Source organism: Ambystoma mexicanum, chromosome 5p (assembly GCF_040938575.1).
Source record: "Ambystoma mexicanum isolate Mex_15411 chromosome 5p, UKY_AmexF1_1, whole genome shotgun sequence".
In the NCBI taxonomy this organism is placed as follows: domain Eukaryota; kingdom Metazoa; phylum Chordata; class Amphibia; order Caudata; family Ambystomatidae; genus Ambystoma; species Ambystoma mexicanum.
This window is the reverse complement of record NC_090930.1, coordinates 1,363,852,305-1,363,879,484: the sequence shown is the minus strand read 5'-3', so window position 1 is coordinate 1,363,879,484 and position 27,180 is coordinate 1,363,852,305. Positions and strand designations below refer to the sequence as shown.

Below are 27,180 nucleotides of genomic sequence, written 5' to 3'. Positions count from 1 at the left end.
TTGGAGAGAGTGAGGAGTAAACCTCTCTGGTTAAGAGATTATTATCTTGAATGATTTCAACTTTGTAAGGGAGTTGTGTTGGGATATTGCTTTTGTTTCTTTAAGCATTCAGTTCTTGATGTTTTAACATGTATCTGTACATGCAATCATTTGTATATTGCTTCATTCTAAATCTGTACTATTGTGAGGTAATGCTTTCTCTCTAGGGTGTTGCTCTTTGAGAGTATTCTAAAGGTGGTCAGTTGGTCCCTGCTGCCTGTGGCAGTGCCTGCTGTCATCTTCCTCTAATCTTAATTAGTTTCATTATCAGCCTGGCCCTAATTCTTAACAGGGTCCAGACCTCTTATCAACCCTTCAAGTTCTTTAATGTATGAGAGTATGTCCTTCCAGTAGGTTTGTATCTAATTGCACTCCCTTCATAAGTGTGCTTAAGTCCACATCCCCTCCACAGTAAAAGCTCTTTGCTGGGCACATTTTAGAAAGTGTTACCAGGGTTTATTTCCACGTATGTAATAACTTTATACCGCGCAGTTTATATTGGGAAGCTAAGGAAGACCAATGAGCATATCTTATATGCATATACAATATATGGGCATATCTCATTTAAATATACAAATCCATTATTCCTCTGAAAATGCATTCTCCCAACCCATTTTCTACTGTCTTGTAGCTGCATGCTTCCCTTTATAATCTGCCATGAGCATAGATCTATATAATTATGATATTGGTGTGTTTGATCCTAAGTGTGTATCCAGAATCTGCTGAAATGGAGTCAATGGTCAGTTCAGTTTAGCAATCTATTTGGAGTAAGTCAGACAGTCATTTAAATGCCGAAAGGCTTAGAGTGGGCCTAGGACCAGTATATCTTGTAATCTGTTAAAGGTGAGGAAGTCTCCCTTTTTGCACAGCTGTCCATCTCTTCCCAGTCCAGCAACTGGCTTTGATAGTTCCTTGGGTCTTGAATGATATTTCTAATTAGGGGGTCCCATACACAGCTTAAGAGAGAGGGACACATTGATATGCTCCTTGCGCTTTTCGGTCCCCTCCATAAATCACAAAGCACTGCTAAGATTGAGTGGGACCTGATCGTATTTGGAATTCTATCTCTGGGGACACATAAGCACTCCCTTGCTGTCACTGGTGTCGTTACCTGGTTTTTCCGTTTCTCTGATGAATTTCGGAGGTCTGACATCATGACACTTAGTTGTGCTGTCTGTACTAATTCTGTATGAGTGGAAAACCCACTCCACGCTTTTCTCTGAGGAGAACTAAAGTCTATAGGTTATTCTTGTTCTCTTCCCTTCCCCAAAAAATAAAAACTGAAAAAGTTATGCAGGACCTTTATTAGCAACATCTGGAAGAAGAGGCGAGGGAGGATTTTCATCTTAATGGAGTTAATTGCCCCATCCATTAGAGAACAACTCTAGCTTATTTTCTCTTTCCCGATTTGATAGAAACCCAAGGTGGGTGAAGTTGGATGCGAAAGATTTCCCATTGATGTTGTTATAATTACTTCAAAATATTTTAATATTTCACCTTCACTACAAAAAGAAAAATTCTGTAAGTTGGGGAGATTATTTGAACTATAGCCTATTAAGGGCAGAATCACTCATTTTACCTAACTCAGCTTGAACTCAGCGTATTCACCAAACGGGCGTATTTCTGGAGCACCTTTGGGATTGAGGACCCAGGGTAAAACGTGTATAACAACACATTGAGCCTCATTCCAATTCCGGTAGTAACCGTGCCTTAAAAACTGGCAGGTTGCCGCTGGACATGGAATGAATTACCGGCTCTGGACTTCCCGGAATGCCAGGGCATTACAGCCCCGGTGATCCGGTAATTCCGGAGCAGGCATTCTGTAATTCCCCATTCCCATGGAGTCCCATAGGACTCCACGTGAATGGGAAAGTGGAAACACCAGCACCATGCTGTAATGGTGCCGGTGTTTCCGCGTCCGTCTGCAGGCGGGTGGCGTTACACCCGCCAGGTCAGACCTGGCGGGTGTAATGCTACCCACCTGCAGAACTCGTAGTCTGCCGGTCCAGAAACAACGGTGGCAGCGGGTTTACCGCCATCGTTGTTTCCGGACCGGCAAACTCTGAATGAGGCCCATTGCCCGCAAACAAGCTTAATTAAAATTCCTGTCCCCTCGATCCTAACCCTCGTATGTCTGGATTTTGTCAAACAGGAAATTGCAAAAGCCTCCATCACCATTTTAAAATCAAGAGGGATGAGGGGGAGGTGGCACCGCTGTCTGGTTAATATTCTTATCCAGATTTCCCGTGATCCAACTCTGTTCACTACTGCATAGGTGTTTCATATAGGGTATCAAAACACCCCAGCCATGTTTTAGTAAACTCCATGGCTTCGATCACTGCTCTCATCAATTTCCAACTGAACAGTCAAATGCTTTCTCTGTATGCAATGAGATCAGTGTCTTCCTTATATTATCTGCCGCTTGTCATCACTCTATGAATCCCACTTGGTCTGAGTGAATGAGGGAGGGTAAAAGATCTTCACACCTAGTAGGTAAGAGTGTAGGCATAATTTTGATATCAACATTTATGAGTGATGTAGGTGAATAGGACCCACAATCTTTAGGGTCTTCAAGATTATAACTATCACTGCTTCCATAAAGGAAGGCAGAGTCTGCTCCCATTCTAATATCTTATTGTACACCACCGCTTTATGTGGAGCAAACTCTTATAAAAATCTTATGATGTTGTACAACCATTGCTTCCCAGCAATTTGCCTGCCTTCATCCACCCTATTGTCTTTAATAAATCTTGGGTAGTTATGGATAGTTCAATTCCTTCTTGATAGCATGGAGGTATTCAGAATTTCGAGGTAGCCTTTAATTAGATAATTTGATATCTCCTCCTGCTCTTCATATAGGGTGTTATAATATTCAGCAAATCATTACAAACAATCTTCAGGTCTATTAGATAGTTGCCCCGTTTCATTTTCGATTTTTAGCACCCCATTTCTAATCTTTGTACACGTAATCTGTTTGCTAAAATAGAATTCACCTTTTCCACCTTTTTATAGGATCTGTTCTTTAAGAGTTTTATTCCCATAGAGCATTGTATTCCCTGTATCTCTTTTCTCAGTTTATCCTCAAGTAGTTTACTTTGTCTTTTTTCTTCACTCACATTCTAATAAATAAACCCCTAAAAGTGGCCTTGCCTGCATCCCATTCATTGTACTCCATGCCACATCTCAGAGATCTTTAAGATTTTAAAAAAAATGTTCTTCCTGTTTGCAAGGTCATTCTATATAAGGGGTTGCTTAATAGGGTGTCATTGCATTGCTAGTGTTTGAATCTATGGTGAAGTTATTCAATGTGTATAGGCGCCTTATTTTAAAAAAGAAATGGAAATAAAATATATATCCAGCAAGATTATGATAATGTCATGTTCTGACAACCCCATCTCTCTAATTTAACAATTAAGCACCAAGTGCTTCCTTCCTCTAGCCATAAACACATAGCCAATACGAGTGAATGTGGCATGACGTGACAAGTAAAACAGATACTATTTATGGAGTATGCTCCCTTCAAATATCTGTCAACGAATGATAATCAAGAAGGCTATTGAATTTCTCTTCATCCTTTCTGTTTGGGATGTGGGCCCCTGGTCTAATAGAGTACCAGTATTTAGCAAAATCAGTAACTGGGTTGAAATCTGCCCACCCAAAATTAAAGTGGCCTCTGCTTGGGCCATTACAATTTTCAACACCTTCTTGCGGAACTCTGAACCCGATTGGTCTGAGGGTGATCAATACACCTGCCATATGTCCCTTGACCAATATGAGCCTGCTGTTACAATAATGTTTTCACTTCAGAGATTTGAAAGCTTAGAGACCTGTTGTGTCCCATCCCAAGCCCCGACATCTGAGGCCCATAAGGAAGCACCTATAATTGTTCCCATGGGTGAAATTCATGTCCCCTCCTAAACTTTGTCCCCTGCATAAACAGAATGGAACGTTTTTTTGTTATCATTTCACTGGCTAATATAGACCTCTTGTGGTGGGAGCAAAGCCCTTTTACATTTACTAAGAGTACCTTCAATCCAAGTTTCTTGTCATCATGTGCCCACATCATTATGAAACCTTGTACTGACCAAACTACTCCACAGATCTTGTGCTGACATTGGTGATGCATGGTGGTGTGTATAATGTCTTATGTGCCAGTTTCCCATAGTCAAACTTTGGCAGGGTTTATTGCAACATTGCAAATCAAACATTGTTCCATATGACCCCTAATTGAAAACAGAAATCTCTAGCAAATGTTTTCCCAACTTGACACCCATTTCTGATGGGTCACCAGTGTGATTAATCTCTGTAAAGCCCCTACCTTTCCTCTCATCCTCCTTTATCATTGTTTCGGTTTGCTGTATTCAAGAAGAATTCATTCTCTTACTAAACCCACCCTGATTGCTCAGATCTAAACGTTATGTTGTCATCTCTTTATGACACCATACAAGAATTAGCCATCCATATTTTCAAGTCACATTTTGCTTGCGTTTTTTGTTGAGTTGGTTTTAAGTTTCTTAAATCTCCTTGGTTTCATCCTCTTACGTCTCTCAAGATTGCTATATAGTTTCAGCGTGCTTTAGATATCTCTTTGTCCTTCTAAGGGTGGATTTGCCCTTCCCCATTGCATTCTGGGAGACCTGTGTTATTTCCTCAAGCCACTCTTTTCTCTATTGTGGGGTCAATGCTTAGTGGTCTTGGAAGATTTGTATTTTGGTCTCTTAAAAAAGGATCTTTTTTTTTCGTGCCCATCGAATTACTGCTTCTTTTTTTCTATAATATTGACACTTAGCGATGATTGAACGGGGTCTACCCCAATCTCCACCTGCCCAGTGAGCTCTCTCCCGTCAAATGTCCTTCCTCCACCTTCTTTGAAGAGACCCCCAATTGTGTATTTCACTATCTTCTCACAGCCAATGTAATTTCTCGGTCCATTTCTAGAATTTATAATAACATAAGATTACATCTCCTTTTGCTATTGTCATTATCATCAATCTTTAGTACCAGGTCTTCCTCTTTGGTTACCAATTCAGTTAGCCTGGCTTTGAACTTCATGGCTAGGAGGTTGTGGAGTGTGGATTATTCTCCAAGGCATCAAATCTATCTTCCGCTTTTCCTTCTCGAGACCCGATTTCCATTACTGAAGCCTAAATATCCAAGCAGAGAGTCTTTATCTCTGTTAAGATGTGTGCTATGTCTTCTTTGGCAGCATTTTCTGTTGGTGAGCCGTCATTCAAAGAAGCTACTTTGAATTGGCTTACCATATTGTTGGGCTGCCCTGTATCCCAGACCTTCACTCATAGAGATGAGCAGCATCTCCTTTCCCGTCTCGTTTGCTTACTTGCATGCCTCTTCAAGTGGTTAAGAGGTTATTTATGAGCGAGCATTGAGTTGTGGCATGTTGCAACCACAGCAAGGATTTGCATTGTACAAGCATAGGTATGTCGCTGGTGGGCTCAAAGTTACTCTCCGAGTACTTGGCCCCCAACGTGTGGAGCCCATGCTGTCTCCAGATATGTTGAGAGTCAATATCTGCATGAGATAGGGAGGGCACACAGTTCCAGAGTGGAAAATTCCTTTGTTATGGAGCGGATATACCCATCCCTTTCCATAGTTTACACCAGGCCATTGCAGTTATGCTAGCAGGATTGAACTCGCAGCCATCTGCGAACTGGGTGGAGAATATCAGTGACCTTAGGTCTATGTCGCTTGCGGAATGTTCTTCCAACCTAACATGAGGGGGGAGGTGGACCGTCTGAGAACCTCTAGGCTGTGAATTGTGCCTGTGCCGCAATCAAATACAAACGGAAGCCAGGGGCTGAAAAGTCCACCTCTCATAAGGCTGAGACAGCTTGGCCCATTTTAGCTGCACCGCTCCAGAATGCCACACAAACCTTCGTATTTCTGCCTCTAAGTCCGGGAAGAATGACAGGCCATAGCAGAATATAGAGAAAGAGGTAAAGGAGTTTAGGGAGCACTGTCATCTTAAAGAACGTTATCTTGCCCGCAATGGTGATTGCTAACTGTGTCCAATTCTTAAGTTTAGCCACCAGCTGTGCCATATATGTAGCATAGTTGCAGTCATATAGAAGAGTGCCATGTCAGGCAGTCACAATCCGCAAGTAGCGAATAGTGGAGGGGGCCCATGTACACCTATGCAGATTGTGGGGCATTGTGCTGATATTTGTTACGGGGAAAATGTCAGACTTGCTGACAATTTAGCCTGAGGCCCGATAGTTCCTGAAGTCTTGAATGTCTCTCATGATAGGTGCAAGGCAGACATGGGGGTCTCTAATATACAGTAACCCGTTGTCAGCGTAAAGTGAGATAATTTCAGGCATCCCTGTCAGTCTGATTTCCCAATGTCTGTGTCTATGCCGTTTCAGATCTGCTAATGGTTCAGTAGCAATGGCGAATATTAGAGGCGAAGGTAGACAGCCTTGGCTGGTGCCTCTGACTATCAAGAACCTCTGTGACAGTGTTCCATTAGTGCTGACCCTGGCCGTTGGAGCTGTGTATAGGATATGCAATCAGGAGAGAAACCCTGGGCTGAACCTACACATTGTCAACACTACACACTTAAATTGCCAGGAAACAGAGTCAAATGTTTTTTGAATATCAAGTGCAGCCGCCACTACCTCAGCTCCAGGATCTATCTGCACTAATATATTGAAGAGTCGCCGTAGGTTCAACACAGTGCACCTCCCCGGAATTAACCCTTATTAATCTGGGTGAATGCTGTGTGGCATGAATGGCATCAGTCGAGTGGTCATTATCTTGGCAAATATTTGAATATTTGTATTAAATAAGGATGGGGTCTGTAGGAGCCAACAGTTCTGAAGGTTTATTTGGATTCAGAAGGACTGTGATTACAGCTTCCTGCACGGTGTTGGGGAGCAACTGTGCCTCAAGAGCCTCCTGCCACAGCTGAAGTACGAAAGGGGGCTAGTAGTGGCTTGTTTTGTTTATAGAATTTGGCCATCAGGCCATCTGTACCTGGCGTCTTTCCTGTCGGTGGGTCATCAATTGCACGGGTAATGTCAGCTAGGGAGATTGGGAGGTCTAGGTGGGTCCTAGTGTCCTGGGACAGTTCTGTAACCAGAAAGCCTACAAGAAACCTGGCAATATCTTTGAAGGTGCAAACTTCCTTGTTTGAGAAAAGATCCGAGTAAAATCTTGTGAACACCCCATTTATAGCCGCATGTTTGTGCACCAGGTTGCCTGCTTCATCTGCAAAAAGTGTAATACACCCGGTGCTCACCTCCTGTTGTACCATGCGGGCCAAAAGTCTGCCGGTCTTTCACCCTCCCCATAGCGCCTAGCCGCCAGCGGGTTGTGAAGAAACTTAAGCTCACGTTCAGCATTCACCTTGAAGCTATCTACTGCATCTTTTATCTGCGCAAGTGTAGCCGTCAGTGGCTTGTCTCCATTCTAGTTCACCCAGCTTTTCTTCGCAGCTCGCTATGTCTCGCCTGATTGTTTTGAGTACACTGAACTCAGCGGACATGGCAATCCCACATATATATATATTAAAGGCTTTCCAAAGTGTTCTGGCTGAGGTCACTGAGCTCACATTCATTTCAAAGTAGAATTTCACATGGTCATCTATGGTAGCTGCAACTGTTAAGTTTGTCAATGCTTGTGGTTAAATCGTCAGCTGATGCGGGATCTGGGGAGCTTGTTCAGCTTCAAGGCGATGCAGGCAGCGGAGTGGTCGGAGTAAGTTCTGGGAAGCATACAGGTCAGGGACTAGCCACATGTCAATGCGGGAGGAGTTGTGGACTGACGGCTTGAAGGAGCAGGCACAGTCTCGAGCATGCGTTGCCCTGCAAGCATCCACCAGTCCTAGGGCTGCCATTTCCTCCCTAATGGTGCACGCTGCTATCGATAGGGGCCTCTGGGTATGGGTGGATCTATCTAGCTGTAAATCCAGAATGGTATTAAAATAGCCCCCCATAAAACGGGTATCAGCAAATACAGAGCTAGCATATCAATGAAGTCGGAATAGAATTGGAAATCATCAATGTTGGGACCATAGACATTTAAGAGCAGCATCTCCCTTCCAGCGAAGGACCCGTAGGCTAAAATAAGGTCAATATCAACTTTCTTATGTTGGAATGGCAGTGACCTATGTACTAGGATCCAAAAACAAAACAGAGTGCCCCTCTGCAAGAAAGAACAGGGCATGATAACCTGTTCTGTGGGAATGTACTGAAGAGGGGTGGGTGAATCCTAACCCCACTCCCCCTCCCATAAAACACGTGGGTCGGAAGAAGAACCAAAGGAACCATGACCGTTCATACCAGTTCGGATCGATTCCCTGTGCCCCCATGATGGACAAGTACATCGAAAGATGCCCACTCAGTCAACCCTAAAGCCCAGTAGCGGTGCAAACGTTGCCCAAGGTGAATGAAGAGCCACAGGATGCGACTAAGGACACCTCCATTGACAGCCTTGACGAAAGCGCTGAGAAGCCATGACTTGCCATTGACTTCCCAGCAACTCCTTCTTCCAAAGGGGGTCCATCCTCGAGGGGTCCCCTCAAGCCAAGCCAAGAAACTCCACCACTTTGTCTGCCAAGGCACCAAAGGTACTGTGATGCATCTTTGGAATCCTCCAGGGATCCCAGATTTGTCTTGGATCCAGTTCTTCTGTGGCATCTCAGGTACTTTGGGGTAGTGGAAAAAGAAAAGAAGAGCATTATTGAACTTATTTGGACTGGGTATAATATACAAGATAAAGTACAACTTAAATTTTCCCTGTCAGGTTGCCCAGGTGGGAGGATCCTCACACAGTATTACTACTTGAGTCTGCAAGTACACTGCCTACGTTCTAAAACAAATCTTTCTTTCTTGATCTATGAAATTACACCTTGCTAGCAATTCTCATGCTTTTTTTTAAAAACTGTCAGCAGTTGGTGCATTTGTTATGAAACTAAGTATTGTGTGGTAACACATAGAGTATGTATATTGTTGTCATTAGTAGGATAGTGTTGCCTGAGTACACAGTGTGTTATTTATTGATGTGTATATTTACTTGAACCTTATTTATCTAAATCTTGATGGTAATAAAAGACTGCGTTATCACATAACATAGTGTGTGGACATTCATTTGTGGGAGCTTGGTGATTCACTGTACTTAAAAACCAGCCTGCATCACCTCCTGAGAGCTTAAGCCTATGTTGCTCATCCATAGCTACCATATAGAGAACCTTGGCTGGAGTGCTCTCTGCCTCTAACCCAACCATATAGAGAGCAGAAGAATGGATACCCCATCCAGTCTTTACAGTCATCAAGTTTGTTTTGTTGAAACGGCGCTATTCTTAGTTCTAGGTCTTATAATCTCTTTAGACCTGATTTTCTCTTAATGAGGGAATTGAGGCCCTCAATGTTCAGTATTGCAATTTCAAATAGAGTCTCTAATGGCTGTTGAGCAATGTTAGGCTATGTCTTGAATTTATCACCCATGTGCGACTCATTCTCTCCTCAATTTGAAGTATACCCCTTAGTTATAAAACATTATTTAAAAAAATTAGTAACTGTAAACAAACTATGTTCCCTTCAATGTCAACAAAAGTTTATTCCCTCAAATCTTTGGGCTTAAACAAAAGGTAACTTGAGTGCAAGAATCTAGGGCCACTTTCTCATGGGCTCAGGAACCCTGCCACACCCAGTCACTCTAAAACATCCACGACCTCAATAAATTAGTCACCTTTACCATCTTAATCTCTGGTATTTATTTCCAAAGTCAGTAGGGGAAGGCAATAAAGTAGAAAATTAGTAGGTTGTAGACCTTTTGTTCTTCCCCATGTGATTTTTTACAATGCGTTGTGTATCTTCCACGTAAAAACCACTTATCGCCTGTTCTTTTATTTTCTTCCAGGCTTTTCTTTTTCCCTTGCAGCTTTCCCCACTCTTCCCCACTTTAGATCATGTTCCATGTTGAGAGCTCACAGGTACCATTCCTTAATCCTTATCTTGAATCTCGGCCATCACCTCTTGGTTTTATGGACGCAAGAGAGAAAGACGCTCTTTCATTGTAGAGATTGACCACCATCTGCCTTCCCATGTTGAGCGTACTTGGAAATCCCCACCTTTGTTTGAATTGTTTGGATCGAAGCCAGTCTGTCATTTCATGTAGGTTCTTTCGTTTGAGGAGTGTGGCTGCGGCCAGGTCATGGAATAATTCAATCAGTCCATCTCAGAACTGCACTATCAACTTCTGTCTCGTGGCTTTCTTAATATTCTCCTTAATTGTATGAAAATGAACTGATGAGAACATCAGGAACCCAGCCATCTCGGGCCCGATCACTCCTCTGAGTCTGTGTTCAAGAGCCATTATTGCATTTTCTGTTAATTCCAGCAGGGAACGAAACAAGTCTTGAACAAATGCTTGTAGATTTTCATTGGTAACATGCATTTGTATCAGTCAAATGTGTTTATTATTGAGCCTCAATCTGTTTTCGCATTCTTCCTGTGAAGAATCTCATGTCAGTGTTACTATTCATGAAGGGTAAGACACCCAAGATAGAAAGAGGTATTCCCCAATCCCTTCCCCTTCTATCTACAATGTATGTTCTGCGTCGAGCTAGAGAACAACTGACCCTCTAGAAGTTCTCAGGATGAGTGCTGGGATTTAGAAGAGGTGTGGATGGATAGAAGCATAGAGGGATCCTATATGAACCATTAGAGGTCTTGTGGTTGCTGGTTTCCTATTGGTCCAACAGTAGAATAGGGAAACCAGGAAGTGTTGTCAAGCCTTCCCTAGAAGAGCAAAGCAAGTAGCAGGAATGCTGTGTAGAAACAGAAGGGGCTGTGAATCAATCTGCTTCTCAAAGAAAGGGGGAACATTTGCATGCTGGAGAAGTGCTGAGGACTGGGGGAAGCCCAGGAGAATCCCTCACTGAAGGACTGGACAAATGGTCAAGTCTTCCCTGTAGGAACTGACAGGGAAGTGGGCAATTTGAAGGGGCTGCAGAAGAGAGGCTTACTGAGGCTGCAGAGGTGCTCCCAAGTGGGCCAAGGTAGAAGGATTGCTCGGCTAGAGGGAGAAGCAGCAGTCCAGGTGGGCGAAGCCAGGGGACTGCACGGTCAAAAGGTGACACGCTCGCTTCGAGGGACCACATGCTACAGAGCTGCCACAGCACACCAGAGAAGTGGGGACGACTGAAAAAGCCAGACGCAGAAGTAGAAAGACACAGAGACCAACCAAAGACTACTGTGAGAGATCCTAAAGGTACAGGGGTGACCTGAACGGTCAGAAGCAAGCAGTGGGATACCCTGGTCCAGCTAAACAGTAGAAAAAGGGAAACCAGGGTCTGGGGCCCACAAGCTAAGTGTGACACAGGTCATATTCCTCCTGGCAGTATGTGGCCAAAAGGAGGGCCAAGTGAAGCGAACCAAAGAAGAAAAACCAGGGTCTGGGATCCACAGTAAGCAAAGCTTGAGAAGAGACTGGGGAAAGGGGAGTGTCCTCCCTGATAATGTGTGGTAATGTGAAGAAAAGCCAGGGGAAAAGAGACAACCCTGCTGGCACTGAACTTTTATATCGTTAAAAAACTGAGAGAAGGGAACTATTATCTGAGCTCATCTAGGAAGTGGAACCAAGGGAAATAACATATTTTTTGTTGGAGCTTGTGAACCCTGTGCAAAGTCAAGAGAAGGCGGATACTCTCTTGACCCCTGTGGAACTTTGCAAAACAAAGTTCCAAATGGTTCAAAAATAAACAATCTGAAAGAATCTTGGCGAGAACTGAAGAGGACAACCCCTTTGCACCTTATCTTTAGTTGACTAGTGTGAGGGTGAGAGTTAGAGTTTTGCACAACGGTGGACAATCTTTTATTTTGACATCCTGACAGACTCCTTTGAGATTGATGTTGAGGCACGGAAACACGTTTTAGCATTAGGGCTAATGAGGCCTTTCTCCAGCCCGCATTATCCGTTGAATAAAAGTTCATAGCAAAAAGAATGCCTCTTGTGTGTCGACCTCTCACTACTGCACCCTTGCATTCCTTTTTCTGCTGTAAATGTGTACATTCTGTCTCCAGTGCTTTGACTTTTGCAGCTAGACCTGCTTATTCATGGTTATGTTCGCAGAGCGTATATTCTGCTTTCACTGATCTTTATTTCTGCCGCTAGCACTTGTTTATCATACTCCTTTGTATCTCCTTCTTAATTTCACTGAGCAATTGGTCCAAATCGTTTTTAGTTGCCACAGTGTTCAACTCATCAGAGGTCTATAATTCTCTGTGCATCTTTGCGATTGCTGCTTTTGCTTTTTTCTGAGACTGATGTTGTCCCGAATTACTCCTTATCAATGAAAATCCTGGGTGGCAGAGGGGGTAGAAGAAGGCTGAAAGGATTGTTTATTTCAGGATGTGATTACTGCAGTTTCCCTCAGTTCCGTACTAGGGTATTCTTTGTTTAATAGCGGGTCACGCTCCTGGGTATTGTAATGGCCACATGCACTTCATATATCTCATTTATTAACCATATGCATAACCTTAGAGAGCTATCTAATGTCGAGAGTTTGCTCTTCTGAGGCCCCCCCATGGCAACGGGGACTCTTTCCTACCACCAATTCATGCATACGCTGGTGTCCTTCAAGCCCTTCAGCAGCTGGAAACTCTGCTCATCATGGTGACATGGTCTCAAGCCCGAGGTCTAATGCTCCTTTCATACCTCGGAGATTGCTTAGAGTTTTTGTTGCTTTCACAGATCGTGAGCTTCAGCAGCTATGGAACGGTGCTTGTGGCGCTAGTGCTCATAGGCTGCTCCGCCTCTCTCTCCAGGACACGCCATCTTGATCATACAACAGTAATCTCCAACAGCTAAGTTTTGCCTGTTAATGGGAAGTATTTTCGGTTGTTCCATGCTCAGGGGGGCTTCACCACATTTCCACACTGCCTGTGTGTAGGGACCTCGCGAGACGCGCTATGGCGTAGTCTCGCGAGACTTCCTGCACGACCGGGCAAGAGCCAGCACAGCGCACCAGGAAGGCACCAACTCTACGCAGCAGGTCGTCCTCCCGGCGCTCCTCCTTATGAGAGAGACTAAAGACTGGTACTGGAATGCATTACTTACCTGTCCTGTACTGCTTACTTCCTTTGGTTCCTGGACATTTAAAGAACCATTTTCAGTCTTAAATGCTGATCGTTAGTTACTACAGCAAATAAAGTTGTTAAATCCAACCTTCCTCTTTGCTTCTGCCTTCTCCTCCCCTCTCCCCTGTTGATTCTGCTCTCCCTCGGCACCATGCACCTGGCCACCCTCTGTCCTCTGGGCCCAGGTACCTGCTCATCTTGCCACCCTCACGCACTGCCTCCGGGCCACCCCCTGCACTGGGGTCTGTATCTGTACCCATGCAGCCCTCCCCCTTTCTTCCTACACTTTCAGACCTACACGGCCTGCTGCCATCAACCCAGCACTTGCCACTTGCTGGCTGCACTCCCATTGTTTGTTGCCTTTTTATTTATTTTATTATTATTTTTATTTTTTTTCCTTCTCGCTCCACACTCTCCTTTTGTTCTCCCTTCCATGCACTTCTCCCCCTTCTCCCTCTACCCTGCACTTGCACGTTCTCAATGTCACCGGGCCTAGTAAGATCGTTGTTTTTGTTCTCCCCTGTTCCCTTTCCCTGCCTGGTCGCGCTCTGAAACACTTGTGTATGAGCGCCATAGAAATAAAATATCAATCAATCAATCAATCAACTGGCTGATCCCCTTTATTTATACTACACTGTTGTTCTCGGGACGGATGGGTTAGCAAGTAAATCCCCGAGTCCACCAGAGCAAGCTGCAGACACTTCTTATGACGCCCAGCTCAGCGATGCACCAGATATTACAAATGTTCATTACAAGTACTGTAAAAATGAAACAAACCTATATACAACAAAAATGCACTGGGATCCCTACAGTACGAAAGGCATTAATGTGGGAGTTAAGAAGTTTCTTATAAGTTCTAATGAAGAACACATATAATTCCCTCTTCACTGATTTCTAATTCTCCCCACGTATTGTCCTCTCAGAATATAACTGAGTACTTTTTTAGCAAAAAGCTTTACAGCGGCAACATATATCGCATGTATACATATGCAACTGTCAGCTAACTTGTGCTAAGAATCTCTATCAAGGCGCGAAACACTTGTTTATCTGTCAAATATGCAATCAAAATATGTGGTTTACCTTTAAGGATGGAATAGACTATTTCCATTGAAAACGTATCCACCTCAATCATCTACCCCACATTAACTGCCAATACGTAATTGAACTCTAAGACAGAGAGCATGCATAACCTGAATATTCCCCTACTATTTATTTTAAATGTTGAAAATCTGATTGAAATATTAATAATGATAATACTAATAATATTTTACAATTGTATTCTTTTGAATCTCCTCTAGGGCTTGTAGGCCCCCCAGGAGGAACCACTCATTTACAGTCTGGAAGGAGCAAAAAAACTAAAGTGTTTGTAACTGAAGGAAGGGATGTTGCGCTTACTGGTATATGTGTTTTCTTCATTCGATCCAGTTCTATTAAACCCATCACTACTGAAAACGTACATAAGGTAAGTCATCAATGACTGCTAAATGCTACTATTAGAAAGGGATACACCCAATGAGCCAAGATATTAAATGGGACATTTGTAACGCGGTGCACTTTTTAATAACTGTGCAATTTCATTATTTTCATCGTGTGAGAAGCAACGGAGTGCTTACATTTCATGTTTACCTTCTTTTCTTGCTTCCAAAAACGTGATGCCTTCTTTGTATATATAGAATTTGCTATCTTTACATTTGTATTTGTTGATAATCTATATAAAATGTGCTCTCCGTACCGATCCCAGCCCCTCTATTACCATTTGGTGGGCCTATTTGTGCAGCGCTCTGTTGCTTCCCAGCTCCATATATACATACAAGGAATACATTGGATAGTGGCTCATACTCGCACATCACACGGAAAATTGGTAAGGCTACAACATTTAATAGGTCGATGAAATGGGAGACGGCAAAATGAAAATATGATATGATAGTTTATTTATATAGCGTCTACATACAATGTGTTTCAAAGCGCTTCACAGCAAGGGAGGGAACAAGGGAAAATACAATGACATTCTTACAGGCCATGAACAACAAGAATGTGAAATTAACTATCGTACTTGGCCTGATGACATTTCAGATAGTGCAAGAGCTAAAACACAGATAGAAAGGAAGTGGGAAACAGACAGGCGACTATCATACTAGGCCTGACGACATTTCTGGTAGAGCCATAGATTAACAAGAGGTGAGGGAGGGGGAGGAGAAAAGAGGGAGAGGAACAAAACAAGCGACTATTGTACTAGGCCTAACGACATTTCAGATAGTGCTGTAGGGATGGAGGGGGACAAATAAAGGGAGAAGGGGAGGAGACAAACATTTGTTGCTATCATATTAGGTCCAGGGACAATTCTGATAGAGTAAATGCATAGAAAAAAAGTAAGGGAGGGCGGGAAGAGAGAGGGAGAAGGAAGAAGGGAAAGGAGGAGAAAACAGAATAAAACAGTGAGAAAAGATATATATTTCTGAGGCTTGTGGAATCTGCTTAGATCACATGCTGTGCATAGGCTGACATCTAGTGGAAGCTGCAGAGTATTACAATTTGTTTTTCGAAACTCGAAAAGGGGTGTCGAGCTAGGGCGTGCCAGTAATACTATCCCTTGTGTGACGTCCCATGTACCCATGATCCCACACGCGTGTAGGACCCTCAGATTGTTTTTTTCCACCATTCCAGTCAGACGAATATTGCGGAGTTCAATTGGCATTAGCCAATTATACATATATTATTGTTAAAATTCCCCGTATCTTTCCACCCTGCGCCTTTGATCGACGCCGGTGAAGGTCGAGGACAACAACCGTCGAGACTCCATGACGGACTTTGGGCCTCGGAAGGCCTCTGGCCTCGGCCCTGTACAAGTAGGGAGAGTGGGGGGTGGTCATACAGGCTCCCACATTTATTTCCTACATATACTCGCCCGCTGCCATATTAATACATATGGAGAGTACTCCCTTTAAATTCTGCCCGAAGTGTAACAGGAAGTTCCCCTGGGTAGATAAGCACAATACGTGCAATTTGTGTCTCCCTCGAGACCATCCCGAGGCTACCTGTTGAGCTTGTAAGCTCTTCAAGCCCAAAACACTTAAAGACTGCTCCACTAAATGCTGGGCCCTCTACGCCAGGCAACGAGAGGCCATGGACGCCGAAGGAACCTTTAGCGATGGCAGCAACGCCGACTTATCAGACAGCAAGGGCAGAAGGCTGACCTTAGACACCCACGCGCAAGTCCCCGACCTCGGAGGACTGGCCAGCAGCCCAGTTATGGGGACAACACCCGTCGGCAAAAGCGAAACCCACACCACTTCCACTAAGCACATCAGCCCCAGTTGTGACTCGACACGTGTGTCGAGCGATCGGCAACAGAAGGCACTGAGAGAGCGGTCGAACGATTCTGAGTCCTCTGGGCATTCACGTTCAAGATCGCCACATAACAAAGACCAACAGTCCACGGTTGGGAAGAGTGCCGCACTACCAATACTTGTAGAGGCTTGGTCGTCAGAAGACGATGCCAACCTCTATGCTGCCAAGCATGTAGCGTCTACTCCTGAGATTCGACACCTGTCTACCACCTCCGAATCTCGATGCAAAACGTCAAAGACCTCCTCCGAAAACATTCCTTTAGTCACAGGAAGGGGGATAAACCGCAAAAGAAACCTTCACAGCACCATACAGAAAAACAGAAGGTCCCTGGAAAATCCAAGGTCCCTGACACAACTCCTAGGGGTAAAATTATCCCTTCCATCCCTCATGATAAGGGCATGGATGAGGACCTACAGCAAGAGAGGGTTATTCCCAGTTCCAAGGAATGGAACTCAGAGGACATTGATAGGGTAATGAGAAGGATGTCCTTTTTTGTAGACTTCTATGAAAAGGACCCTAATTATTTCCATAGCTATGCAAATACACCAGCTACCTCTGCCCCTTCGGGATCCAAGGACTCTCAACCCCCTACTAAAAAGCTCCCTTCAGAGACGCCAGCGCACAGATTGGTTTCGGACCCTTTAATAATTCAGCCTTACCATCCAGAGTCATATGGTGAAGAGACAGAAACACAGATGCTGGACGACCAGACAGGGGTTGCTTACTATGGGGATGATGAGGACCAGGAAGAGGAAGATGAGGCGGAAGCCTACAGTCTTGACTCCCCTAGTCCGAAAGATCCCCCAGTGAATGACTCACTGGTTGATAATCAACCACTCCTCAATGAGGTACTAGCTAAAGCTGCAGCCCATTTTTAATTAGACACACAGGGTGTCCAAGAAGATAGAGATTTCGCACAAGAAATCCTAGGGAACAAAAGAGCCATTGCCCAAGCTATCCCCATATTAAAATCAATCCACCACAGAATTGATCCCTCGCTGGTAACCCCTAATCTTACTCGTGCAGTTAATCCACGAGTGGAGAAATTATTCCTGGCCGCTCCCTATGATCCCATGTACATAAGGGGTCAGTTAAAACGTGACTCATTGGTAGTAACAACCACCAGAAAGAGGGCGAACACACCACTAGCTTCTTCAGAAGCACCCACCGATAAAGAGAACAAAAGGATATTTGCTCTGTGGAGGAATGTGGCATCCACGTCAGCATATCAGGCATGTATTGCTAACACTACCACTCTGTTAGCAAGCTATAATTGCCACCATTGGGAACAAGTAGCTGCTCTAATGGCCTCTGCACTTGAACTACTAAAGGGCCAGTTGGCCCAAATTGCATCAGATGGAAGATCTGTTTCTGGATGCATCCTTAAAGCAAATTTTGATGCTGCAGATAACGCAGGAAGATTAATAGCAGAAGGCACAGTAATAAAGCGCCACGCTTGGCTCAGGCAGTCAGGGTTTAAACCCGAGACCCAAGCCACGCTTATAGACATGGGGCCTCATTACACGGTAGGCGGTAAACCATGGTGCTATTAGCACCATGGTTGCCGCCGGTACCATACCGGTACCACCATGGAGGAAAGGGGAATTATCACCCCATTCCATGGTTGGCGGGGCGGTAATTCCCCCTTTCTCAATGGCCCTTCCCCATTCCCATTTTTGCCCCATAGGGCATAATGGGAATGGGGAAGGAGCTAATTACGGTACCGCAAATTGCGGTACCGTAATTAGCACCAAGGTCCCTTTGCGGGTCCCAACTTTAACGGCTGGTCTACACCAGCTGTTAAGGTCGGGTCCCGCAAAGGGACCTCGTAGTAAGGCGGTAAGGGTTAACCCTTACCGGTGACCGTTAACCCTTACCGCCTTCCGTGTAATGAGGCCAATGCTGTCATGAACCATCGGACACGCCCCTTCTGGGCCTTCTGGTCCCTGACACGTTGGGGCTTACGCTCTGTTATACTACCAACATGGCCGCAAGCACAGAACACTGCCTACCAGCCTTCACGTCCAATGCAGCATGGTCTATAAAGTAGCCACACCCCCGCGGCCCCACGCGTCTCAACGCTACTGTTTACTGTGGCTAGACGTGTGCTCCGTAATTCGCCTTCACGGAACTCTGTTGTTTCCTGGTTCCCGGACCTTCTGCTTTCCTACTATTCTCACTCCTTCTTATTCAGCCTTCTCCCGGATCCTTTGCACCTGCCTCTGAGTGCTCCTTTCCCCTTTCCTGGACTTCCTGGAGTTTCCTAGCGATCCCGGACTTGAAGCTGAACGAACACTGGAAGCCGAAGACGGCCGAGCGGGCTTATACAAGACCCGAAACATACAAAAGAAAACTCCTCCTAAGGATTCCATCAAGCAGCAAAATCAGGTGAGAAAAGGGGAAACCTCTGACACATGCCGGTAGAGCATAACGTTCTATTTGGCAAGGCAGTGGAAGAGGTGCTAAAGACAGCTAAAGATGAGTACAAAATCGCTCGGACAAATCACAAATAAACCCCCAGGTCAAAGGGGAAATAATAATTTTTGTCGCGTTCGCGGCCAAAGCTCCCAGAGGGGTTACAACTACTATCAAAATCAAGGAACCTAGTGGGGCAACAGTTCCAGACTTCCCAGGGCTCCCCCAGAGGTCAACGTAGGGCCGCTCTAGAGGCAGAGGCAGCCCCGCCAGAGGTGGTGCACCACCTGCTAAACAGTGACGTTCCGCTTTGGGTCCACTCCCATGCATCCCCAGTAGGGGGCGCATTTCCACCTTCACCCACGCATGGGAGGGGATCACTTCGGACAGATGGCTGCTGTCCACATTGTCCGCAGGGTACTGTATAGAACTACTAGGGCGAACCCACGACCATCCTCCAAGACAGAAGGTACACTCGTTGGAACACCAGAAAATCCTTGTCGAGGTAATCACCATTCTGCTCTGCTGGCAAGGGACGCCATAGAAATCATCCCGGGCAGCCAGGTAAACAAGAGTATTTATTCAACCTACTTCCTTGTGCCAGAAAAAGATCTGACAATGCGCCCAGTATTAGATTTGCACCCTGCAAGCCACAAAAATGCTGCATGACTATTTTGCAAGAGGTAATCCCACCACTAAAAAAGGGGGATTACATGGTAACATTGGAAATGAAAGATTTCTATTTTCATATTTCAATGTTCCCAGCACACAGAAGTTTCTTGCGCTTCAAAATAGACAACCAGCATTACCAATTCAAGGTGCTACCCTGCGGAATAGCCTCGGCTTCCAGGGTATTCACCAAGGTACTGGCGGTGGTGGCAGCATATCTACGCAGGGAGGCAATCCCAGTGTACGCTTACCTGGATGACTGGCTCTTTACAGGGGAGTCCCCCTGATTTGCAGACTAAACATTCAAAGAACTATCAACCTCCTCTTCCAATTGGGCTTCTCGATCAATGAGAAAAAATCAAGCCTGGTTCCAAGCACCTCAAAACAGTTCCTAGGAGCTATCCTAAACACCTAAGAGGGGTTGGCCTTTCCATCAGAGGAAAGAATTCGGAATTTGTTGCTGCAAATTCCTCAATACCAAGCCAGTCGCCAAATAAGGGTGCGCAAAGCAATGCGTTTGGTAGGCATGATGGCATCTTGCATTTACCTGGTTCCCGTCGGGCGCATGCGTATGCGATCCATGCAGGAGTGGTTGGTGAAACACTGGTCTCAAGCAAGTGGTCAGTGGGACGAACTAGTGGTCGTTTCGCCAACACTAGTATAAAATCTTCGCTGGTGGACAAGAGAGAACCTGTCAAAGGGGAAACCCTTTTATGATCCAGAGATACAGGCAGTTGTTACAACAGACACCTCCCTAGCAGGGTGGGGAGCCCACTACCTGCACCACACAGCTCAGGGTCTCTTGTCTCACACAGTGGCTCAGAACCACATCAACCTGCTAGAACTTCTGGCAGTCTTTAGAGCTCTTTGGGCGTTCCACCACCTCCTACCCAACCTGTCAGTGCAGATTCTAACAGACAGCACTACGGCAATGTTTTACTTAAACAAACAAGGGGGCACTCGTGCGCCAAATCTGTCCAAGCTTGCCCAGAAAATTTGGAAAGGGGTACTCAAACGGAAGATTTACCTGTCATCCCAACATGTTCCAGGGGATATCAATTCACTGACAGATGCTCTGAGCAGAGACCCCCTCCCAGAATAACACGAGTGGCGACTAAACAAAGAAGTCGTAGGAGACCTGGTTTCCCTACTATAGACCTATTTGCCACAGGCGAAAACAGGCAATGCCCAGAATTTGCATCCAGGTTCCCCCAGCCAGGCTCCCGGGGAAAGCCCTATGGATGAATTGGTCAGGGATGTTTGCCTACGCTTTTCCACCATCCCCTCTGATGAGGAAGGTGGTCAAGAAGATGCACGGGGAATTGATGACTCTCATCCTAGTTGCTCCTATGTGGGCGAGACAACCTGGTGCCAGAATAAGCAAATCAACCCAGTTGATTGTACTCCTTCCAATATTGTCACCCATATGCTTCACTTACTGGATGCAGGGTTAGTGTTTAACTCGCTTAAAGTGCACCTGGCAGCTTTATCATCTTACACCACTTCCCATAACAAGGTATCATGGTTGAAAGTGCTGGTTGTCAAAGTATTTATGGAAGGGGTAAAGAGACTCCACCCTCCAATCTCTAACCCACCAGCAGGGTGGGATCTTAATGTGGTACTTGCTAAGCTCATGGGTCCTCCCTTTGAGCCAATGCACAAATCTAGTCTCAAAAACCTGACTTATAAAACTGTCTTCTTAGTAGCCATTACATCCATAAGAAGGGTCAGTGAAATTCAAGCTCTGTCAGTACAGAATCCTTTCTTTACAGTACATAAGGATAAACTGGTTTTACGCACTCACCCTAGGTTTTCACCTAAGTTTATTTCCAAATTCCATGTTAACAAGTCCATTGAGCTACCAGCCTTGTTCCAGGAACCCAAAAGCTCTGCTGAGGTGAAACTCCACACACTAGATGTGAGGAGAGCGGTCCTCTACTATGTTGACAAGACTAGACCGCTAAGAAAGACAGATCAACTGTTTGTCTCCATATATACCTCTAGGCAGAGAAGGAGATCGCGTCTCAAAGAATGCCATCTCTAGATGGATAGTCAGATGTATCCAACTGTGCTATTCCCCCTCAGATAAAACACTGCATTTTAGGCCAAGGGCCCACTCTACAAGAGGTACTGGAGGCACTCTGGCTTTCATTGCAAATGTACCCCTTGACAGCATTTGCAAAGCAGCTACATGGAACTCTATTCACACCTTTACTCAGTACTACTGCATTGACACTCATTCCAAGACAGATACTCAAGTGGGACAAGCGGTTCTAAGACATTTATTTGCTCATGACCCTTCTCACATCCCACCTCCTTCTTCTAACACTGCTCGCTAATCTATGCACAGCATGTGATCTAAGCAGATTCCACAAGCCTCAGAAGGGATACATTACACACCGTAATTGTATTTCTGGTGCTTGTATCTGCTTAGATTCACATGCGCCCACCCTTCCTCCCCTCTGAGAGAAGGCGCATGGATGCTTGTAGTCTTATCTATCTTATCTGCTTGGATGCGCTGTACTCACACTACTCCTCATGCTACCTCATGTCAGAAAAAATACAATCTGAGGGTCTTACACGCGTGAGGGATCATTGGTACATGGGACGTCACTTGGGATAGTATTACTTGCACGCCCTAGCTCGACGTTCCTTTTCAAGTTTCGAAAAACAAACTGTAATACTCTGCAGCTTGCACTAGATGTCGGCCTATGCACATGCAATGTTCAGCCAGTGGGTCTGCATCACTGTTCTTATGTGAGGCTGTTCCTGGTATGGCAAAGAACCTTCTGCCTTCCACTGCCACATAATAAGAAAGTGAGGTATCCACCAATAAAAACAATATTTTCATTCCGATTTAACTGATATTTAATTATTATATTATTATATTTAGTTAAATATGCTGAAACTGCTTCCCATTTTGTATGATACATTTCAGCAATGGCACATACAATCCAGATAATCAAAGTATGGTCAATGTATTTCGGAATAAATCCTTCATTGGGAGCTAATGATTTATATGAGTAAACAAGTTTATTCGGATTGTAGCAATCCATTAACCAGCCAATATAAAACAATCAGTACATCACGAGATATAAAAACATGTCAATCAGCTCAAACAATTAAAACAGAATCAAAGCTAATTCATGGCATTTGAGCCATATGCTTTGGTCTTGCTTCCAGATTTTGTTCTTTTTGGCGTATGGTACACCGACAAGTCTCACTCATAAGCAACACTAGAGTCACAGTGACCCCTGGTTACATGCAATTTGGTGCAGACAACGATGACTGTCACAACGACACACTTAAGCTGAGGCTTATGTTTATAATGTTCTTCATTGCGCGCAAGCTTATAGTCCTCCACTAGAAATCGGAGTCCCCATCCACTAAAACAAAATGGACAAGCCAACTCTTCAAAGCATGTGCTCTGGAAATTAGTGCCTATAAGCTCAATCTAGCTCTTCGAAGGTAGATCAGTTCTGGGAATTGGTGGACCCCAATTTCTGACAAGGACCCTGCAGTTGGATGGGTTGCGGATCAGATCTTTGGCTGAGAGAGGCTCCTGGATACCGGGGATGGGGAGGCCAGGGTTGGATTCGGCCGGTAAGCCACCGAAGGGGAATGCAAACTGATGGGGAGATTGCTTTAACTGAGTGACATCGCTCAGCTAATCATGTCTAGGGGTGCAGATATTTGGAGGGGGTGGCGGGATGACAGGGAGGAAGGGGTTGCAGTACACCCTGTCCGCAGGAGAGGATACCGGGACCTAGGTCCTGCACCTTACGCCTACTATGCTTTGCAGGGATTGATGGACTCCACCAGGAGGACACTGAAAAAAAAGCGGCAACCGAGACTGTCAGACCACTAACAGCCCAGCGGGCCACCGCATGTAAAGCCCTTACTATGTTGTGCGACCCGAAGCTCACAGTGAGCATATTTAAGGGGAGGGGGGCGAGTAGTTATGCCATGTTGGCTCTGGTTTGCTGACATCTGCAATTTCTACCAGTAAGGATGTGGGATGTTGCCTCATCACGGCTGTGGTACTGTACCGAATGTTTTTCTGTTTTCTGTTTTTTGTTTTTCTGTCTATATGGTGAACTGTTACTTGGAAAATAAAAAACAGATTAAACAAAACAATATATAATCATGAAATTAAAATGACTTGAGATTTAGAATTCATAGAGCAATAAAAGCACAAATTCCTTACAAACGGTCAATGCTACACAATGAATAAAAGCATTCATTAAGCTCATAAAATAGATAACAGCAACGCAGATTGCGAGCATGCAACGCAGCCGTCAACCAGCATTGACCACAAGGTAAGACAGGTGCATGTGGGGGATGCAGCTATCACTGCGTCTTTCTTAAACTGCTCTACCTCACGCTTACCTTCATTTCAATGCGTACCTCACCCTGCATTGTTTGTACGCATTCATTAGGCTATCCCGCTCCCGGGTAGTCATACATTTTGTTTTTTTGCTCTTCTTGCAAGCTGTTTCTCTGTTTTTCTGTTGCATCTGCCACATTTTCTACCCATATAGGTGTTGTTTAGGTGTCAATCACTGTTTCTCTGCATTCCTCTGCTGTCATGCTTTTTCCCCTCTAGGTGAATGCATTGGGCTCCATCACTCTGCCTTGCATATCTTATGCTGTGATCTCTACTGTTGCCCTCCAGGCTTTTTCCTCTCTTAGTTGAGCTGAGCCTAGTTGGCTCCCATTGCATTTTCCATGCACTGGCTGTTGCTGCCCGTGCTGCTCTCTGCTGTTGCCTGTTGCTCACTCTGTTAGCCGCCCTTGTTCGTGACTCCCCTTTTTGTGCACCCAGTGGGGCGGTGCTCTTTTCAGTGTTTTCCTTCTCTTCTCGTTCGCCTCTCTCTATCACACCCACTATGGTGCTCTCAATTTCCCCCATCTTCTCTAACTGCTTTTCTATCTTCCTTCCTTCTCTTCTCACTAAGTCTGGAAGGAGGAAGTTCAAGAAGGACACCGTGGTCTCCAATTCAGGCCTTCCCATCGCTGACACATATGTCAGTGCCTCTTCCAGATAAACTCTCACCGACATCCTCTTTGTCGTTCCTTCGCCCGACCTATGGACCCTTCATATAGTCGCGCTTCTCTCTCCTTCCTCCTTCTATCCCATTAATGGTAGCCCCCGGTCAGGTCAGAGGTTTCACATGGCCCCCTTCCAGTCGTCCAGAGTCATCATTAATGTATATCTAAATGGCACCATCACGGTCCAGGGCCCTCAGCCCAATTCCCTTTTATTTGATCGGAGCTTCCCCCACCTCATAAACTTCCTTCCTTCCTTCCTTCTGCTATTCCTTCTACCACTTCCTGGGCTACTCTGCCTCCTACCACTCTGGCTCTCTTGCCATCCACTACATCTCTGGCTCCTCGGCCACCTCTGTCCTCCTCTCAGGCCCCCTTGCCATCCACTACTTCTCTGGCTACTTTGCTGCCTCCTCCTTCCACCTCTTTGGCTCCTCCGCAACCCCTGTCCTCCACCTTTCAGGCTCCCTTGCCATCCTCTACCTCTCTGGCTCCTTTGCTGCCTCCTCCTTCTTCCTCTCTGGCTCCTCTGCCACTTCCTTTTGGACTCCTTGCTCCTCTAACCCCCTGCCAGAGATCTTTCAAAAGTGTCAACCTGCTCCACGTGGCTACTCTCAACTCTCACCCTGCTGTCAAACACTCCTCTGACATCTTCCACCTCCTTGAACCTCTGGCCCTGGATTTTCTCGTTTTTACTGAGACATGGTTCAAGGCATGCTCTGTCATGAGTTTTGACACACTCCTCCCGCAGGCCTACAAGATCCTCTCTGAGCCCAGGCCCAACAGGCCCAGAGGCAGAGTGGCCCTGATCTTTCCTGAGCGGATCCCTGCTTCTATCATCCCCACTCAGACCTACTCCTCCTTTGAATGCCTGGTCTGCAGGCTCTCTATCTCTCCTGGCCTCTCTCTTACATTGGCAACCACTAACAGGCCACCTGGCCCGCCCACCCTCTTTCTCTATGAGTGGGCTGAACTCTCCTCTTCTCTCTTATCCTCCACCTCCCAGCTTCTACTCCTTGGGGATTTCAACATCCACCTGGACTCTCCAGACTGTTCTGGTCTCTTTTGCAACCTATGTAATTCTTTTTCCCTGTCCATTCTACCCTCTGGTCTGGCTCACTTCCTTCTCTCTTCTCACTTGAAACTTCCTGTCCCTTTGTCAAAGGTCCTCCCAGCACTGCCACCTTCCTTCGCGGTCATTCGTCCTATGAAGCGAGTGTCAGCGGCCACCTTTGCCTCCACCTTCTCCCCTTCACCTATTCCTGCGGCTTACTCCCATCGTGACACAGCCCTTTCCAACCTATACCTCTCCATCTCTAACACTCTGGATATCCTTGCCCTAGTTATCCACCTGAAGCCTGCCACAAAGTGCAACTCTTGATACGGCTGCTCTGAAACACAAGTGCGTTGTTTCGGTTGCACCTTCTGACAAACTGGCCTGTCGCCTGCTCCAAGGGCAATACAGACTCTCCTTCTTCTCTAAAATGAGGGTCCATATTCAAGCCCACATCCCTTCAACCTCTAACATCACGGCCAAACTTTTCAAAATCTGCAAGGAGCTGGCCGATCCTCCTGCAGTATCCTCCTCTACACCCACCCAGTTCCTCTGCATGACTCTGACTTCTCATTTCACCACTAAAACCCAGGACGTCCTGTACGTATGCACTTTCCACCACTTCTCCTCTCTCCCTCCACCCCTCTTAGGCCTGCCTTGGCTGCCCCCTTTTCTTCTTCTCCCCTCCTTCTCTCTTGTAACACCTGAAGATGTGTCCAGTCGATGAAAGTCTCATCTAAACAGGTGACCCCCTGATCCTCCAGTACCATCAAGGATAACATTGGCTCTCTCGCTCCAGCCTTGGCCTATTTCTGTAATCACTCCTTCGCCATTGACACTTTCCCCTCTCTTCTTAAGCACTCCCTTGTGCACCCCTTACTAAAAAAGCCTTCTGCTGACCCCTCCATTCCGGCAAACTACCGCCTGATCTCTATCACTCCTTTCCTGAGCAAACTCTGTGAGAAGTTGTCTATCTCCCAGCTAATCCGCCACACTCTATCTGTAGGTTGTCTCCATGGCCATCAGTCTGGCTTCAAAACAGCCAGAGGCACGGAAACTGCACTCCCGAGCACCAGTGAAGATCTGCTCACAAATCTCGACTCTAGCTCTCCCTCTGTCCTCATTCTCCTCGACCTTTCCTCTGCTTTGGAAATGGTCAACAACAACATCCTGATTTCTCGTCTCCACGAGACCCTAGGCATCACGGATCAGGGTCTGGCTTGGCTGACCTCCTTCCTCCTGTACTGACCCTCCCAGGTCCAGCTTGGTTCCTTTCCCTCCACCACCTCTCTCACTACATGTGGTGCTCCCCAGGGCTCTATCCTCTCCCCTTCGCTCTTCAACGTCTATCTGGCAACTTTGGCCCTTCTGATCTCTTCCATCACCTCTAACTTTCAGTGTTATGCGGATGACACACAGCTCTCTTTCTGGCTACCCTCAGCCTCCTCCTCCTCACTCATCCCTGACTGTCTGTCTGCTATTCAGTCATGGTTAGCCTCTAACGAT

The 27,180-nt window shown here is 45.6% G+C and overlaps 1 protein-coding gene across 1 annotated transcript in view; it reads left to right on the top strand.

Moving 5' to 3' along the window:
* The window catches only part of DNAH5 (dynein axonemal heavy chain 5), a 4,235,244-nt gene that overhangs the window by 249,721 nt on the left and 3,958,343 nt on the right, over positions 1-27,180 (top strand). The window contains exon 4 of the mRNA XM_069613779.1: positions 14,438-14,601. Coding sequence (XP_069469880.1) covers positions 14,438-14,601 — 164 coding nt within the window. The remainder of the gene's footprint in view (positions 1-14,437; positions 14,602-27,180) is intronic.